Below are 18,924 nucleotides of genomic sequence, written 5' to 3'. Positions count from 1 at the left end.
CTTATGTCTGCAAGCCTGGGGGGTTCTAGATGGAAGGCTGTTAGGAGTTCCCTTGTAGTGGTCTCTTAGTACCAGATAGTTGTGAGCTGCAGTTTATGGAAGGGGCTCAGGAAGGTTGTTGGTGGAACTGGAGGGGAGTTCTTTTCGGTAGGGGGTTTCCAACCTTAGTATTTACATCGTACAGGAGAGAGGGACGCGTCGGAAGCAGTATGGGCGCAGGCTGCGTAGATCTTGGTGTGCATAAGCTCCGACTCCCATCCAGCCGGAAGATAAAGCCACATCAAATCCCCTCAGCAGAGAGGCGTGGGGATGTCTTTCCTCCATAGCCTCGGCGCTCTGCAGAGCCGGAGTCGTCTCGCTGCAGGAGAAAGTGAACAGAAGAACACCACCTGGGCCGGGTTGGGCAGGCAGACCCAGGAGAGGCTGCAGCTTCAGGCCTTTAGGTAGGCCCTGAAGTTGCCGCCGTCGCCAGGCAGCAAGAGCGGGCTCAAAAGGGTCCAGGTAACAGCACGAAGTGAAAGCAGACATTCTGGGGGTGGATAACTGCTTCCCTTCTGGCTACCTTGAATTCCGGTCACGCCCCACGATCACATCTCTTCACAAGGATCGCTGCCATCAGTCACTCTGTTAGAAGTCATTGTGATGGAATGTTATTGCTGCAGCTGGAAATTGTGACTGATGGAAGAAGAGGCAGCGCTGGAACGGTAGCAAGGGGAGAATCTGAGCATTGCTTTTTATTTTTAGACCTCATTCTGAGCATTAAATATAAAAAATGACCCCACCAGACAACCTTTTTAAGCCTGGCCATACATTGACTCACTTTATCCGTCGTTGGATTATATATTCTGACCATCTTTGATTTTTTTTTTTTCCATTCTGCCGCCATTATTTCTGCCTCTTGGATGCCTGCTGTAATGAGCGGTCATACCCAGCGTGTGATATCGCAGCACCACAACTCTCCTGTGCCGTATTATAGACCATTACACCTTCTCCAGAGTCTCCTCCAGCGGAGAAACTTTCATGTCAGATCATCACAAAGCTGCTCTGAGCCTCCCTGATATATTTGCTGTTGTGCGATACATTTATTTCTGTCATTACTTGTTGTTGTTCTCTGGTAGATCCTCTATTGTTTGATGTTGTAGGATCACCGCGGATACATCATTTTCTTTTTTTTTATTTCTTTTATGCTTCTATTTCAGGAGCGCTGATCAGTCACGAGAAGCTCTTACTGCAGATCAACACAGAACGCGAAAGCGGGAACATGAGCTACAAGTTGGGCCAAGTGAGTTGTTCAGAGATTTTAATTCCTTTGATCTACGTGTAAAAGAGACGGATCCAAAAATTAGGAGCCACGACAGGCATGTTATTATTTTTCTTGCTGTGGTGCTGTATTGGTGCAGGGGGCTGACAGATCATGCTAAACCTTGCTAATAGTCACAGCAAGGTTTCTTTCCACCTTCTCAACACAAACTGCCACATTTGACCCAGTGATGGGTTCGGGTTTGCCGCACCTTTTTTTTTTCAGGTGAATAGGACGGTGTTGCAGTCCCGAAAAGCATTGAATAGGAAATGGAGCTGGTTTTGTAAAAGAAAAAAAACATAAATTTGCAAATCGTACGCATTTGCCTCACTCTCCGGTAAGGCTGGTCTGTGTGCACACTGTCCATTCTCAGATAAGGTACCAGCGCTTGTGAGCTTTAATCCACATGGACTGTAAGAATAATTTGCACCATCTACTTGACTGGTATGTCGATTTTTTGCAATAGTCGGTTGAACAAACCCGTAAACCTTTAACAAAGGGAAATAAAACTAATCATTGTCTTTAAAGGGAAATTTCAGAATTTACGAATGTCACTGTTGGGGCTTAAATTGGTAACTTGACAATTCTTTTCGTTCGCTCCCTGTCTCTTACTTTTGGGCATATTCTGCCACCCTAACCATGGTGAGAACATGTTGGGTAACTGGCTGCAGAGATGATATCACAAAGGATAGAAAGTCGCCTGACATGCCCCATGGCTCTCTAAGCAAAAAGGCAACGTCCCGTAATAATACCCTACATGTTTTCTCATAGGTCTCTATCCATTCTGTGTGGCTGGGAAACAATATCACCCCTCTAAGACCAGAGGAGCTTGATGAAGATGAGGAGGATGAGAATGATGTTCCAGTGCCATCTTCACCTCAAATGTCTCCTATAAACTCCAGGTTTGTCCTTTTTTTTTTTTTCCCGCGGTGTTAGTCACGTCAGCTGAATGTTGTGCCATACTCTGATATGCCCCCCTACATATAACCGCAGGAAGCATCGTGCCGGAGTCGACATACATTCCTGTTCACAATTTCTTCTTGAGCTCTACAGCCAGTGGATTCTTCCGTCTAATTCAGGGAAGAAGACCCCAGTCATCCTGATCAGCGAGGTCGTAAGATCAGTAAGTCACAGGGCTCTTGGTAATGTTTGACCCTCTAGGTATGACGAGACCTGCAAGTCACCCAGCACGGAGCACTGCATAAAGTGCGGTCACGCCCAGGCTCACCACAGATTGTGAAGTCTCCTACTTTAATCCTCTGCTGTCCTGCCACGTAGCTGAATCACAATTCTAGGGTTATTCTCAATACAGTAAGTTATCCCTCATAGAATACGGGTTAACTTACTGATCATTAGGGATTAATCGCTAGGACCCTCCATGGCTGCAACAACTGGGCTCAGCAGAGCCTTGTCTTGCATGTTGAAGCATTGCACATGCTCCAACTAATCTCCATTCATTGTCTATGCCGGAAATAGAGGAAAGCGTTATGCTTTAAAGATGGGTCACTGCAAAGTCTAGTTATGGGGTCACACCATGCCAAGACCGGCTCCCGACTTCACTCCCTAACATATTCTCTAATGTAATGCGGACGGTGCCGTGATCTTCCGTCAGGAGAGCGTCAGAGATATAAGTTCACACATTGGGGGCCATGAGTAAGGAAAGATGCTCATAGCCACACAGCAATCATTTAGTTTGTGTGCTTTAGACTTTTTTGGTCATTTGTAAAAAAAAAAAAAAAAAAAAATTCTTGGTAAAGGTTCCCCACCGTATTTATTTTTTTCCCCCCGCCAGTGCTACCACATGCACTTTCCTATGCATTAGGCATAACTTTCTCTCTTGGCAAAAACCCTCCAGAGCTGCATTCATAATTCTGAAGGATTTGAAATAAATCATCTGTCAATGAATTTATCGAACACAAACCCGAATAGGACCATTTGCTTTTCCTACGACAGATTTCCTTACAGTTCTTGCTCTAAATAGTAACTTCCCAAAAGTTGACTCTGCGTTGGAATTCTGCCAGCATTGCTGTGTGATTTCAGCTCTGAAGATGGCAGCACTATGAGTGCAGATCTGGGTTATAATTCAACAAATAAAGTTGCACTCTGGATGTCACGGAGTGACTGACCCAGTGTGACACGACCGAACAGTTGGTCGGTCAACAAACGGCACAACAACTTAACGCCAATGGAATAGGGGAGAAGGCCCTGACAATAGGGAATCAGGGATGGTCACCTCCTGAGCTCCAAACTGAGCCTGTCCCTGTTCTCACCCAACACCCTATGTAGGTCCTTCCCGCTGCCGACGTCAGGATACCTTGTCCCTAAAATGTCACCTATAACTGACCTTGCTAATGCACTGGCCAGCAAGGAGCACTAGCATCACCACTGCAGGTAAGAATCACAGGGAAGGGACAGACACCGAAGTGACGAGGTAACAAAAATAAAACACTTAGCTTTCTGCTGCAAAGCACGGCAGGATAAAGACACCAGATCAATGTGTTCAGCTGAAGCACCACTGCTATCATAGCACTCCTCTCTCCAGCTTGGTCACTGTAGAATCCTCTAACACCGACAGTCAGTTGATGAATCGGGTGACCTCTTGAGGGATGGTGGGAGTCGTCACCACCCACATCAGCTGACCCAGCAGCAATGCAATTACACCATCTTGCAAGTGGGAAAAAACTGACATTTAACCCCCGCTGGCCTGAAAGGAAAAAAGTTTTAACTGAGAGAAACCAGATATGTCACAAATTCAAAAATGGATCGTGACCGTACACCCCTTTCAATGAGGGGCCTCAACACCAGACCTCACCAGGAACCGACATACGGTGAGGACACCTCAATCCACCAGAGTTCACCTCGGCAGTCACCTGACCCTCAGGTTAATGCAAACGCAAACTGATGGAAGTGACAACAACACATAGGCTCCGGAGATGCCACAAATCTCCAGAGCGCCGACCTGGGGAATGAGTTGTGTACATGCATTACTGGGGGTAACTCCTGCTGGAAAGTCCCCGGACCGAGAATGACCGACTCCCGATACGGCCCTATCACTCTAGAACTCGAGGTCCCAGTAGCACCCTTCCACCTGATGTTTTTGGTGGACATCCACACGTACTCATTCACACTTTATTGCCACGCATATGTCTGCCACAAGATGGAGAAATCTTTGAAGAACCAACAACAGAGGCGTCCCCTGTGTTTCCACACTCACACCCCCACTATGTACAGATGGAACCACCACCCTCCCCTGACCCCTCCTAAGAGGACTCTGACACACAGGGTTAGCTTGTAGTGAGGGTAGAGTCTTGCCCCCACCAGAGAAGAAGGGGTAAGTTGTAGAAGGATGGCAGAGATCGTAGCTCTCGGACAGCAGTCCGTGCACGACTGACGCCAGCTGACTACTTCCCTGGACTGCCAATCTATGACTGGGTTGTGTGTCTTCAACCATGGGAGGCCTAAAACGATGGGAGTTGGCATTCCCTCCAAGACGTAGCACGACAGGGGCTCTTCAAGACGAACCCCTATACGCGGATGTATATTGTCTACGACTTGGGTAAACCTCTCCTGGCTGAGTGGGACAGAGTCAATGGCCTGGACGCTTAGGGGTCTCGCTAGCATCCTACTCATTAGGCCATGGGTCTGGACAAAATGAGCATCCACCAGATTGACTCCCGATTCACTGTCCACAAGCACCGGTATATTCTCAGTTACCCCACCAACCTCCACTTCTGCATGTTAGGTACACTAAGAAGACAATATGGAGGAAATATACACACCCTGGTCGCCTCCCTCCACACGACCAGGGGGACGCGGCTATTTAGATGGTGCAGGTATTTTGGTGCGAGCTGGGTAGACATTGATAAAATGACCGGTCTGCCCACAGTAAAATTATGCCCCCACACCATGGCGAACCGCAGGCAACTCCGTTTGGGAACCCACTCCTCCCACCTGCATGAGTTCGTCCGCCTTCTCAGTTGTGTCCTCCTCCCTAGCAAGGACAACAGGTGGCACATTTGGTGTATGCCTTTGTCTATCCACCCGAATGGCAAGGGACATGGTGGCCTCCAACGACCTGTGGGCGGCGTACTGCACAAGAGTATCAAGAAACCTTGGGGACAGACCCTGATTAAAATGGCTCCTAAGGGCAGGGTCATTCCACTGCGTGTCAGTGGCCCACCTCCTGAACTCTGAGCAGTACTCCTCAGCCAGCTGGCTGGCCCCCCTGCTTGATTTTATGCAGTCGGGATTCCGCCAGGGAGACGTCATCAGCATCCCCATACACAAGCGCCAATGCCACAAAAAACTCGTCCACGACTGAAGAGATGGAGAACCGATCGGCAGGGAGAAGGCCCAGGATTGGGGATAACTCTTGAGAAGGGAGACTATAATCTTCAAATGCTTTTCCTCACTCCCTGAGGAATGCGGGCAGAGCCTGAAATATAATTTACAGGCCTCCTGAAAAACCATAAACTTATCTCTCCCTCCAGAAAACCGGTCAGGGAGAGATATTTTGGGTTCCAGTTGAGCCTGCAACTGAGGCAAGGCCCATATCCAAGTCAGCTGCTGCTGCGTCTCCTGACCCCGCAGCTCCTTACGCTCATCAGTGAGGGTCTGGAGCAGTTGGGCAAAGGCCTGCATTCGAGACATAGCTCACTGGAAAAAATGTGTGGTCGGTGTTAATGTCACGGAGTGACTGACCCAATGTGGCACGACCCAACGGTTGGTCGGTCACCAAACGGCACAACAACACAACAATGATGGAATAGGGGAGAGGAAGGCCTTGACAGTAGGGAATCGGGGATGGCCACCTCCTGAGCCTGTCCCTGTTCTCACCTAACACCCTATGCACGTCCTTCCCCTTGCTGATGTCCGGATACTTCGTCCCTAAAATGACGTCTATAACTGACCTAGCTAATGCACTGGATGGCAAGGAGCACTAGCCTATCCACTACAGCTAAGAAAACACAGGGGAGGGACAGACACCGAAGGGACGAGGTAACAAAAATACAACACAGCTTTCTGCTGCAAAGCACCGCACAGCAGGATAAAGACACCAGATCAATGTATTCAGCTGAAGCACCACTGCTCCCAGAGAGCTCCTCTCTCCAGCTTGATCACTGCAAATTGCTCTAACACCGACAGTCAGCTGATGCATCAGGTGACCTTTTAAAGGATGAAGGGAGTGGTCACCGCCCACATCAGCTGATCCAGCAGCAATGCAATTACACCAGCTTGCTAATGGGGAAAAACTGACATTTAACCCCCGCTGGCCTGAAAGGAAAAAAAGTTTTAACTGAGAGAAACCAGATCTGTCACAAATCCAAAAATGCATCGTGACACTGGAGCACTATAGCATGAAAACAACATGAAATATGACGTTTGACATGCAGCCTTCAGCCTAGGAAAGGATTCACATTAGGATAGGTTCCGGGCAAAGAGAATCGCCTTATCGTGGCTGCTGGGTACATATGAATTGGCCAAACTATGCGTTAAGTATTCTCATATTTTCCTATTTTCTAGAGCTAATTACTACTTATACTGGGTTATAATTCAGCCTTTAATAATGTATTTACCAACGGACTTCACTTCTTATGTAGACTAATTCTAAAAGTGACTGGTAAATTGATTATTTTTATTAGTAGTGGAGAGTGAGCCTGGTGGTTGTTTCCCCCTTAAAATCTCCCCTTTACTGGTTATCCATTACCTTTTATATTAAACGTCCGTGTTGATCATCTAGGTAAAAGCCGTATGGCGTTCACCACACACTACACAGGAATTGTAATTAGCAATGTCCATGAGAATTTAGCCTCTGCATTACTTTCCTGTGTCCTGTAATGTTTCCCCTCTCCTCCGCAGATGCTAGCTGTGTCTGATCTCTTCACCGAGCGAAATCAGTTTGAGACTATGTACGCGGCTTTAACCGAGCTCCAGAAACAGCACCCATCCGAGGACGAAATTCTCATCCAGTATCTAGTGCCTGCAATCTGCAAAGCTGCGTCCGTGCTGGGAATGGTAAGATAAGCTGAGGCCGCCTGCGCCTCCATCACTGGTTGACCTCCTAACCGCCGGGTGATGCCATCTCATTACAATGGCAGCTCTCTCAGGACAGTATCGGGCAGCACGTTGGGAGTAGTAGCGACCATGGCAGGCTAGGTTCTCTTTATCCAATAGAGAGGAAACGTTGCCATTTATTTTCCTATTAATTTATTTATATGGACTTTATAGAATTAAACTCCGGACAGAGGCCGACATTAGTGCAATCTCTATATTGCCCTGTGGACTATATGCTAATGTCTATACCGGAAGACGATTAACCAGAGTTGCTTATTAAAGCTTGTGAATCTCATATGGGGTCCCCTGGTATGGAGCCCCCTTTATAAGCGTGTTATTTAGTGGGCGATATATAGATGGCTTATCATTGAGGGGCTGTTATATATGGCTTTATTTGCTCCAGATGGTCAGACCATCTTGTCATTGACCCAAGTACATTCATCATGAATCCACAGCTTTTACATCCCATGTTAAAATAGGATGGTGGTCACACTTACGTTTGGAGATAGCGAAGCTTTGCACTCCGATATCCCACTCATTCCCATGGTCAGTAAGTTAAGCAGTAGTGTGCAGGTGTAACCAATCCAACTGGGGGCATGGGACCATCTCACCCATGATTATTGGAGATCTCGGCGATCATGCATTTACCATTGGTCTTGTGGACAGGTGAGGAATGTTGTTCGTGGCACTTTTTTTTGCCTACTGCAGAAAATACATATAAATTCTAGCGCAGAATTTGCCATGCCCACCACGATCCCCATCACTCCAAGGCTGCATCATGTTTGTAGCCCGATACCAATCCTGCCATTGTTTTCCCAGGATAAGGCAATAGCAGAGCCCGTCAGCCGCCTCCTGGAGTCCACCCTGCGGAGCACTCACATGCCCAGCCGCATCGGAGCTCTGCACGGCATCCTCTATGTGCTGGAGTGTGACCTGCTGGACGACACGGCCAAACAGCTCATACCCATCATCAGCGACTACCTGCTCTCCAATCTGAGGGGCATTGCACAGTAAGTGTCCCACCTGTGGGGGTGCGATGTGATCAAATAAAACCAAGGGCAACTGTGGTCTCTGTTTTGGTAACGGGGGTGGTTAGTCTCCATTTATGTCAAGGAAAAGTATCGCAAACCCCATACAGTTCTAAACTTTTGTTTTCTTTTTTTTGGTGCGAGACCCTTTGAAATGTAAATATCATGCAATAAAATGTATTAGAAAAAATCTCATTTTTTTTCTTTTCCCTCCAGCTGTGTAAATTTTCACAATCAGCAGCACGTTCTGGTGATGTGTGCGGCTGCCTTCTACATGATAGAGAACTACCCCCTGGATGTTGGGCCGGAGTTTACCACGGGCATCATACAGGTACCGGAGCTGGGCAAAGTTACCATTGCATCAAATCCTGACCATTTTCTTCCAGCCATCACCTATTATTCTAAAGGCCCCTTTACACCTTAGGTAGCTGCCGATCGTTTGGCCGGCAGCTATCTCGTCCAAGAGAGCCGCTGTTAGGCTGTGTGCCCACGTAAGCGTTTTATTAGCATTTTTACCAGCAAAAACGCTTAAAAAGCGCTTAAAAGAAGCATCCCATTCATTTTAATGCATTCTGCACTTTATTGATGCGTTTTTTTCCGTGAAAAAAGCGCATCGCGGTAAAAAAAACGCAGCATGCTCATTAATTTTTGTGCAAAAAAAACGCGGGGGGGGAACGCGCGTTTTCTGGGAAGGAGTCCGGTTTTCATGCAGAAATTTTCTGCATACTTGGGCACATAGCCTAAGACATCCCCTGGTGGCAACTTCTCTTAGAGAACAAAAGGATTGTCAGTCCGAAATCGGATAACCCTAATCCTTACCTTCCCCAACATCATCAGTCTGGGACCCCCATACACATTAGGTTGACACCCGAATCCTCCATATTAGACCTTAGTCTAATATGTTTGGGGGCCTTAATTGCACGCACAGTGAGACGTGTACATGCGGCATATGTCTGATAGTGGTCTCCTTATTGATAGAAGCCCAGACCTCCGTCCACCATTTTCCTATACCGTGAAATAAATTGTATGCCGGACTGGTGGAAGCCTACAAAAACACACTTTTTACCTCTGGTGTTTGGAGGTCTATGAACACTTTATCGTGCACCCCTGGAATATTTGGCCCAGAGTACAGATTGAATATGGAGCACGAACACAAGGTGATGAGCACATCGATAGTCAGTGGTCGCTGAGCAGGGGCCCTGAGAATCCCCTTTTACCTGCTGTAATCTGGCACGTCCTCTCGAGGCTGCAGTGATGACAAAATGCCAGACTGACAAATCAAAACAGGAGCTGTGGATGGCAGCAGGTGGAGGTGGCTCTCGGGGGCTCCTGCCCAGCAACCACTGACAACTGACCCAGCTGGTGAACCAGGATCCTTTGAATCTATATGCTCATTATAAGCACTTATTAGTTTTTTAGGGGTTTTTTTGGAAAATGATTTTCCACAATATAACTCATGGCGTGTCCCATCACTTTCTGATACCTGGGATCCAATTGTGGGGACAAGCAGTACTCGGGGTGAAGTTTCTTGGAGGCCTGTAGCTTCAGTTTATAGAGAAATACCTTGATCCTTATCTTGGAATTGCAGTAAGTTAAGCACCCATGAGAATATTATGGCATATGTCAGCGATATAACGCAATATCAGATGGGAATACCCTGAAATCTAAGCTAATAATGATCTCAATAATAAGCACGCAGTAATTGTGAGAGCGATCGAGCATGGACAGATCACACGTACAGTGTACGGCACATCATACGAGGAAGGAACGGACATAAGTGCTGGGGGAGGTGGGTGTCACATAACGGGTCAGAATTTTATCAAAAGCCATTTTGACAGGTCGTAAATTGCAAAGTTGCTCAGGGTCTCACCGAGACGTGGAAAAAGCACTGAAAATTGCATTCTCTGTCCTCAGATGTGTGGGGTGATGGTGTCGTCGAGTGAAGAAGCCACACCATCAATGATATACCACTGCGTCCTGAGGGGCTTGGAGCGCCTCCTGCTCTCGGAGCAGCTCTCACGGCTGGATGGAGAAGCCCTAGTGAAGCTGAGCGTGGACAGAGTTAATATGCACAGTCCGCACAGAGCCATGACTGCTTTAGGTCTAATGCTGACCTGCATGTACACAGGTGAGAGAGTGCGATGTGTATGTACACAGATTTATATATTTATTTGCATCTTTAATTTTTGCGATTACAAGCAGACTGTGTGATTAACCTTGGTCTCATACCTGTGATACCTGGGATGGTCCCTCTGCTCCAGCGTTCAGGCGTGTTGTACCAGGACCTACAGCATTGTGACCGCCGTGCAGATCCCTTCCAGCGTTAGTGATGTGCGAGCTCTGCACTGATCAGATAGAGCTGTGTCTGGCTGAGGAGATAGTCAGAACTATACAGGATATTCTATAATTTATTGCTGTCACTTGGATCACACGCACTGGAGCAGAGGACGTCTAAACACCACATTGTCTGTTATGTAGGAAAAGAGAAGTTCAGCCCCGGCCGTACAGCAGAGCCGAGTCCTGCGGCCCCCGACAGCGAGTCTGTCATTGTAGCCATGGAGCGGGTGTCTGTGCTGTTTGACAGGTAATTTGTTTTCTATTATTGTAGCATAATCATTCACTTTTCTTCATAGAACAGATTTTGCATTCAGGGTTCTAAAAAAGCATGGTGACCCCTTGTGTTGTAGCGATAGTGATGGCCTTACTAGTTCTCTGGTGATTTTACTGGATTTTCCAGCAGCCTTATTTGCCTCCTGTAATCTGGACGTCCGTCCTGTAATGAATCCTCGCCCCGAGTGGCAGTGAGTGCAGCGTTTAACAATCCAGGTTTACATCTCATTATTCACATGTATTCAGGAAGCTCCCGGCCGCGTTACACTTATCATGCAATTTTCTGTCTTAAGGATACGCAAAGGATTCCCGTTTGAAGCAAGAGTCGTGGCAAGAATCCTCCCCCAGTTCTTGGATGATTTCTTCCCTCCTCAGGACGTAATGAACAAAGTCATTGGGGAGTTTCTTTCCAACCAGCAGCCGTACCCGCAGTTCATGGCTACCGTCGTTTACAAGGTAATTCATTAGTGATGACATATTAAAGGGGTTGTCCTGTCATTGACATAGTGGGGGCAGACTCACTGGTTAGCGCCGTTGCCTTACAATTCATGCTACTATTAGTCGAGTCTGACCTTTAGGACCAGAATGAAGGACATGCATGTTCGCTGTGGCCTCTTCACTAGCTGGGATGTCACCGTGTGCGAAGAGATCATCATTGGGTCCTGCTGCTGCACGGCCCTTTGGTTCTTTGGATTGGTAAGCTTCCCAGAGGTCGCATCATAGAATGGTGACATATCCCAGAAATACACCTACCTTCTAAGATGGGAATACCACATTTATGGAGAAATTAGCAACATGATCCATTATTTTATGTCTCTGTATACCTCTCCCTGTTCACCAGGTGGAGGGGTGAATTCTTCTTCTCTAGGCTGTTTTTAACTTATGGACATTTCTAACTATTAATGCTATCCTTACACATGATCTAGCTGAGTGATCGGCAGGCCACTACCTCTCCATACACATGATATAGCTGAGCGATCGGTGGGCAACTACCTCTCCAGACACATGTACGCTCAGTTTAGCCAGGCGTTCATATCTTCTCAGTGGGGATAGAGGAGAAAGCTGCTGCTGGACACTATTGTCAGTGGCTCCTCTTCCCTGAAAACAGAGGATCAGGCATTTAAATTTTAATAGGTCGATTCTTCTCTGCCCTGAAATAATCTAGGCGAGGAAAAGTTTAGACCCCCCCCCCCCCCAAATACATTTGATAATCATATGAAACCTGCAGGCTTGTCTGACTCTTACACCACTGTGTAAGGGGTCCATATGTCCCAGATGTATACTGTTATACAGACAACGCAGGGCCGATTGGTGTGCCACTAGTATGGCTGACCCCAGGAACAGGTTTAGTAATAATAATAATAATAATTATAACGAAATGAATTAAAAAAAAAATCACTTGCAAGACATTCCATTTGATAATCTTGTTGTGGTCCATAGTACTATGTGATTTATTATAAATCGTGAACAGGTGGTGTTGCCCTTTAAGCCTTGTCAGAAAGCTAATAGAAGTGTAGGAGATGTTTTCCTAGGTAGAAGGATTGAACACTTATCCTGACCAACTGCCCGCTCATGTGGGCACTCGTGAAAACCTAATAGTCCTTATTTCCTGCACTGCCGGCGCCTGCAGCGTCTGCACCAAAGTATCGGAACGAAGCTGTTATCCCGAGCGCACAACCATAAGGACCTGCAGTGCGTGACATTTGCAGCCCTAGGATGGGTGAGCAGGTTAAGACCATAATATCCGCTTTTCCGTGTAAGTGGGTTATGTGCCTGGCAGAGGCATCGAGGCTTGTAACATGAGCAGATTAATCTCCCTTGCCACCATTTACAGTGATATCCTGTCACCCAGAGCACGTTTCCCAAGTGCTGGCTGGAGCGCACGGCCTCTGCGCGGTGCAGCTCGCTGAAGATTTGCAATCCATGTAGCTGCGAGCCTATGTCTGTCTGTGAGAAAGCTGAGCAGCAATCGGTGCCGGTTTTTTTATGGGTTCACATTAGTCGGTAGATCGGCCTCTTTTTATATACTTAGTCCTACCGTTCCTCATCCTTGTAGACTGCAGATGAACCATCTAGGGGGCAGGGAGACCACCAGCGCTGCTGCCGTCACTCTTAACGTGATTTTGTGATCCTGCTTACCATGAAACTGGCAGTGAATAAAAATTTCAATCCGTCTGCCAAAAATGACAATGAAATGAAGAATATTTGCATATTTTTGTTGTCGGTGCTTTCGTCTGCCCTGCTGCGCTCTGTATTGTGTATGGAGATTGTATTTTGCGTCTTGCCTGCGGTGAAGAAACCTCCAGCAGTGCCAGGACACAAGCGATTTGTCTGTGCCGATCCCACGTATTGCTCAGGAGCCGAGCACAGCAGATGGCCGATATCTAGGGGAGAATAACAGCAACCATCAGATCTTCCTGTGTATTTTCCTCTCCTGCGATCTCATTATAGCTGTGTGATTTAGTCTAAAGACTTTGCATACTTACTGCTGTCTGAATGTGATAAATAAGTCTGTGCAGCATAGAGAAGCAGTCTGTCGTACAGCAGATTGAGATTTCTGTGATTGCTGTGATACTTATACACAGTCAGAATGGCTTTGACATCCGGAACTCTCCCCATCATGAGAATGAAGGGGATTTAGGGTCCTACGCCATTTTACCCTTCGCATGACCACCCAGCTGCTCAGGGAACTACCGCACTGCCCCATACGGTTAACTAGAGCAGTGCTGCAGTTCCCCCGCACTGCCGGCTTAAGACAGAAGAAGCGGTAGTGGTACACCTGCTCCACAACCCATTAATTTTTAGGTTCTGTGGGGGTCCCGGAGGTCAGATGCACAGTGACGTTGAGGAACTAAGAGGGTCTGGCGCCAGATTTCACAATACAGCCTGCATACATTGTTAAAGGGGTTGTCCAATGGACGCCAGATATCACAGGAAAGGTGATAACTTCTTGATCAGTGGGGGTTGGATTACGGTGACCCGCACCGATCGCCAAAACGGGGCTCTATGATCCCCATTAGAATGCCGCAACAGCGCTCCTGTGCAGCTCCTCTCTGTTCATTCCCTATGGGGCTGCTGAGACTGCATCGGACTTTCGGCAGCCCCACAGACAATGAATGGAGCGTCGGTCGGGTGTCTGACCTCCGCTCAACAATGTAACTGGGTTAAAAGTTAAACGTTGTGGTAAAAAAATTCCCCTCTGTGCAAGTTGTTCCCAATGGTGGGAAACACACCCACCAAATCAGCAAGTTATCGCTAAACAACCTCTCTAAAATGATTTGACCTGAAGAGGCTGGTGTGCTTACTTTGAAAAGCCATGTATTACTGGCTGCATAACCATTTTTGAAAGGTCCCTTGCCTAACATTTATAATGAGGCTGGACTCCTCATTTTTATTTCCGCATTATACAGCCATTCTGAAATGCATTTTCAAAGCAAGTACACCAGTTTCATCAGGTTTAAGAGATCTGTTTAATAATATATGCAGTTTGTATTGTGAAAATTTAGTGACAGTTCCACAATAAAGAGATTTTACCCATCTTGTACATTTATGGCATATGCATAGGAAGGGGAAGTGCTACTCCTGAGATCCCTTCCGGTGGCATCCAAGCAGAGGATGGAACTAGAGGTAGTGAGATATGCAGTGTTTGGTTTTTTTTCTTTGCAAGTTTGTGGCAGCGGCCGGACAAGCACTTCTTATATGTTCACCTTATGCCTTGGTATGTCCACCACCGCCTGCCTCACCTGGGGGAACGGGACGGCCACTGGTCAGACATTTATGGCACATCCTGTGTAAGTCATCTGTATATTCACCACTGGTGTACACACTGATTATGACGGGGATGATGTTTTCATCAATGTCGCTGCTCATCTGACGATCTGCGTCTTCTCCACAGGTGTTTCAGACATTACACGCCACGGGACAGTCTTCTATGGTGCGTGACTGGGTCATGTTGTCCCTCTCGAACTTCACTCAGAGGACGCCGGTGGCCATGGCAATGTGGAGCCTCTCCTGCTTCTTCGTCAGTGCGTCAACCAGCAAGTGGATCTCGGCAATGTATCCTTAATGCGCTTACCCTGCTGTGACCTCCCTACGCTCATTGTCTCCTGCCTGACAATTATCCAGTGTGTATGGGGCCTCATGAATCTTGCCTGATACTTTATCACCTTTCTCATAGTTAGATAATAGATGACATTTCATTTCCATCACTTAGTAATTATTTTACACCGATAATGACCTTCACCTTATAGAAACACAGCCCCCTCTTCTACTATCACAGGGATTGAGCCCTCCTTATAATTATTAGGGTCACCATCATACAGTTAATCACATCTAGACTGTGACAATCTGCAATGATGAAGTGATGCCTTTGCCTACTGTGCCTCCACAGGAGAAAAGTAGTATTACACGGTTTCTAATGAAAGCAGTAGCCGACATCGGCCATGTCCTCCAGAAGAATAGACTTTATGGAACTAATTTTTACTGTTAGCACATTGGGTACCCACCCCCATCCCCCCAATACACCACACAGAAATCTCTGTGCGGTACTAGAACATGGGCTTTGTACTTTTTTCTTTTTACTATCGCTGCCTTTTCTTATCTGGTAGCCTTAAATGTTAAAGGGGTTGGCCTTTGTAAAAAATACTTACTGGGCACTTCATTGGAGGACACAGGAACCATATTGTTCATTGGGGGACACAGGAACTCTACAGGGTTTATGATCGGACATTAATCTGTAGAGGTCCTCCATACATACATGCCCACGTCCATAAAGAGTAGGATGTTTTAGCCACATCACTTCTCTGCTGTCCCTGGCTGCATCCTCTTATTTGCAGGCGCTAAACAAAAAATTTACATATTCGGCGCATGCGCCGATCCTGATAGCGGAATATTTGCGTATGCGATGGACAAATTCAGCACCTGCAGAGTAGGGAATGCAGCCGTGGACAGTCGAAAAATCTGACACCTGGGTAAATCATATGAGTAATGTTACGTAGTGCATACAAGAGTGGCCAGGACTCTCCTATTGAGCATCTGGCATGTCAGGACCTTTGTCGATGGATAGGTGATGACTTGCTGGTAGGTGGGTATCACACCGCTGATAGCTGCACCAATCTGCATATCAGGAAATTTTTCATCCCTGTTACAAAATGACGCAAGTGATCAGATGCCCGACTGCCCCTCCATTCATTCCCCATGCAGCTGCCGGAAGAAGCGCAGCGGTCAGCAGCTGCATGGGGAATGAATGGAGCGCAGTTTACACATGCGCACTGCTGCGCCATCCTAACGGCAGAAACGGTGCGGGTCCTATCGGCGTTAAGCATCACCTAATTATCGGTAGTGTTTCCAGCTCGTTGCACTTGTTCACCTTAACCTTTTCTGCAGTTTGCCGCATGTGATCAGCAGAATGGGCAAATCTGAGCCTGTGGACATCAACCTGTTCTGCTTAGTGGCCATAGACTTTTACAAGCATCAAATCGATGAAGAACTGGACCGCAGAGCCTTTCAATCGGTGTTTGAGCTGGTGGCGGCCCCCGGGAGCCCCTATCACAGTCTGTTGACGTGCCTGCAGAATGTGCACAAGGTCACCGTTTTCTAATTACTTTTTATGGGTGAGGCTGGTGTTGGCCGGCCAGAGAGGAGACACCAGACAAGGGAATGCCCCGCACCTACCTGCTTCTGAAGACCTCTCCTCCGAGGCCCCGGACGTTCTCACCCACCCCACCCTGGAGTCGCTGCGACTCCCACTCTGCTCTGAATGTCGCTTCTTGTAAATATGTTCTGATCGCAACTAGATTTTTCTTTTTCTTTAATACAGTGAATGTAAATGTCCTGTTCATCGACGCGTTTTACTCCCGGGAGTCTGACAACACAAACCTGCACCACTAAACGATACTCTCCAGTCCGTCAGCCGCCGCACTCCTCCACCTGCTCTTAGAATCCATTAGTGATGCTTTGTGGAGCGACGCTGGCACGTAGCACTGTGCCGTCACCATGACGTGGCCGCCATTTGTGACTAGTATTAACGGAGAGCGACGTCAAGAACGCCAAACTCCTCACTATAACCCCAAACACACAGAGTATTGAAAACTTGTGTCCAGCACCAGTAATAATATTTTAAGGTCATAAGATGTTCCGTCTGCTGTACAGTAGACTGCCTCTATGTTGCACAGACTTGTTTTAGGCCATTTTTTTTCGGCAGAAGGCTGTGAATTATTTGCCCCCTTATACCGAGAGAGGTAGCCGTGAAGTATTGTATGACTTTATGGGGGTTGTGTTGCTTTCCTGGACTCTAAACCCGCAGTTTTGGGGGCATCTGTGTGTAACGGGCATTGCAGTAATTTCTTGATTTTTCTTTCCCTTAATTTGGTTATAAATGGTTTTAACTTCTATTTCTGTATCCTGTAAGATATGTATAATTGTAAAACCTACCGCTGCAATTACAAAGCCGCTCTGCTACATCACGTTCGTCTCACCGCTGCCGTCGTCTACTTTCTCGTCATTCTGGGCCCAAACGTAAGATTTCATCATCCCATAAGTCACAGGTCTGGATACATGAAGGGTGACATGTTTTTTTATACGGATAAATACTGATCGTGCATTGCAGCAAATTGTTTTACACCTTACGGCGTTGGAAGGTTGTGCTGCCAAATACAGGGAAATTCTATCCAAGTATTTGGTTATAGTAATCGGCGGGATCAGCTCCCTTTTATTTTAAGACTCTTGGGTTAATCTGAAATGTTTTGCTCCTTTCCATTTTAAAAAGTGTTTGCTTCTGATTTCCTCCGTTGAGTAATGAAAATCACTCGTTAAAGTCATGTTTTTATGGTAAATATATTTTTACGATCTTTTTCTTTCTTTAATTTTCTTTACTAATTTTTTTTTTTTTAAATCTTGAAATTTTCAGTTTTCACTCTCTATACTAAAGGTCTTCATACACATTACATGAACGTTGACTGAAGCTGGTGCCATTTCATGTATATGAGCTGGGGGCCTGCTGGAATATACCCCCCACCAAAAAAAAAAAAAAAAATTACATTGGGAGCAATAACTATTAGGCCCTTGAAATTTCAACGTGTTACTTTTTTTTTTTTTTTTTTTTTTTTTTTTTTTTTTTTTGGGTCAAGGGAGGTAAGCCGCTGGCAGTGCTGCCTGTTTGTGGTTTTCTTGACTTTGCCTATTGAAAACAGATGAATGCTCAACTCAAACAAGTGTTCCTGTGTATGCGGGAGTTGGGAGTGAGAGCTGTTGGCAGAAAGACGCTCATCTCGTGCCCTTCTTAAATGACACCTTTGAGATGAGGGGAAAAAAATATTTTTACATATTTTAGTGTAATTGTATTAACTAAAGGTAACCACTTTGTTCATTCATTTATTTTCTGACCCCTTAATATGCATTTAGCAGACCAATTCAAGTTTCAGTTTTTTTCTCTTTGTGGGAGTGTCTCTCCGAGTTATATAGGCTGGACAGGAGTGTGTCCAGGAAGCTACTGTCTTCATAACAGCAATACATAGACCTTTGTATCAGGCTTCATAATGGATTCAAGCACAGCTTCTATCCTGCACTTTATTTCCTCCTTTTCTATAACCGGCTATAGAAAAAGAAGAAATTAAGTGCAGGATAGAAGCTGTGCTTGAATCCATTATGAAGCCTGATACAAAGGTCTATGTATTGCTGTTATGTAGATATATATATATATATATATATATATATATATATATCCCCTTGCCTATCTCTAACACTGAGAGAAGGGTGTGTGAGGAGCAGAAAGGGCCATCAGGAGCTCTGACAGATCAAAGTCCGTTACCTCCGGACTATGCAGCTGCCATGAAGCAGATCTCTTAGTGCACCGTATGGCCGCCCCAAAAATATTATGTACAGTAATAGAGTTAAGAAAATAAAAATCAATAATCAGAAAATAAAAAGAAAAAA

General features: G+C 46.3%; 1 protein-coding gene across 2 annotated transcripts in view; it reads left to right on the top strand.

Moving 5' to 3' along the window:
• HTT (huntingtin) overlaps positions 1 to 17,843 on the top strand; it is a 301,306-nt gene extending 283,463 nt beyond the window's left edge. For both annotated transcript variants that reach the window (XM_073574569.1, XM_073574568.1), the window contains 11 exons: positions 1,200 to 1,282; positions 2,072 to 2,202; positions 2,294 to 2,423; positions 7,160 to 7,315; positions 8,174 to 8,364; positions 8,599 to 8,713; positions 10,297 to 10,510; positions 10,861 to 10,966; positions 11,286 to 11,448; positions 14,888 to 15,048; positions 16,378 to 17,843. In XM_073574569.1, coding sequence (XP_073430670.1) covers positions 1,200 to 1,282; positions 2,072 to 2,202; positions 2,294 to 2,423; positions 7,160 to 7,315; positions 8,174 to 8,364; positions 8,599 to 8,713; positions 10,297 to 10,510; positions 10,861 to 10,966; positions 11,286 to 11,448; positions 14,888 to 15,048; positions 16,378 to 16,591 — 1,664 coding nt within the window. In that variant the 3' untranslated portion in view covers positions 16,592 to 17,843. The remainder of the gene's footprint in view (positions 1 to 1,199; positions 1,283 to 2,071; positions 2,203 to 2,293; positions 2,424 to 7,159; positions 7,316 to 8,173; positions 8,365 to 8,598; positions 8,714 to 10,296; positions 10,511 to 10,860; positions 10,967 to 11,285; positions 11,449 to 14,887; positions 15,049 to 16,377) is intronic.
• Positions 17,844 to 18,924: the final 1,081 nt, after the last annotated feature.

This window comes from Dendrobates tinctorius, unplaced genomic scaffold, assembly GCF_039654945.1.
Source record: "Dendrobates tinctorius isolate UK_male_01 unplaced genomic scaffold, ASM3965494v1 ptg000039l, whole genome shotgun sequence".
Classification (NCBI taxonomy): Eukaryota; Metazoa; Chordata; class Amphibia; order Anura; family Dendrobatidae; genus Dendrobates; species Dendrobates tinctorius.
This window is presented reverse-complemented; position numbering and strand designations above follow the sequence as displayed.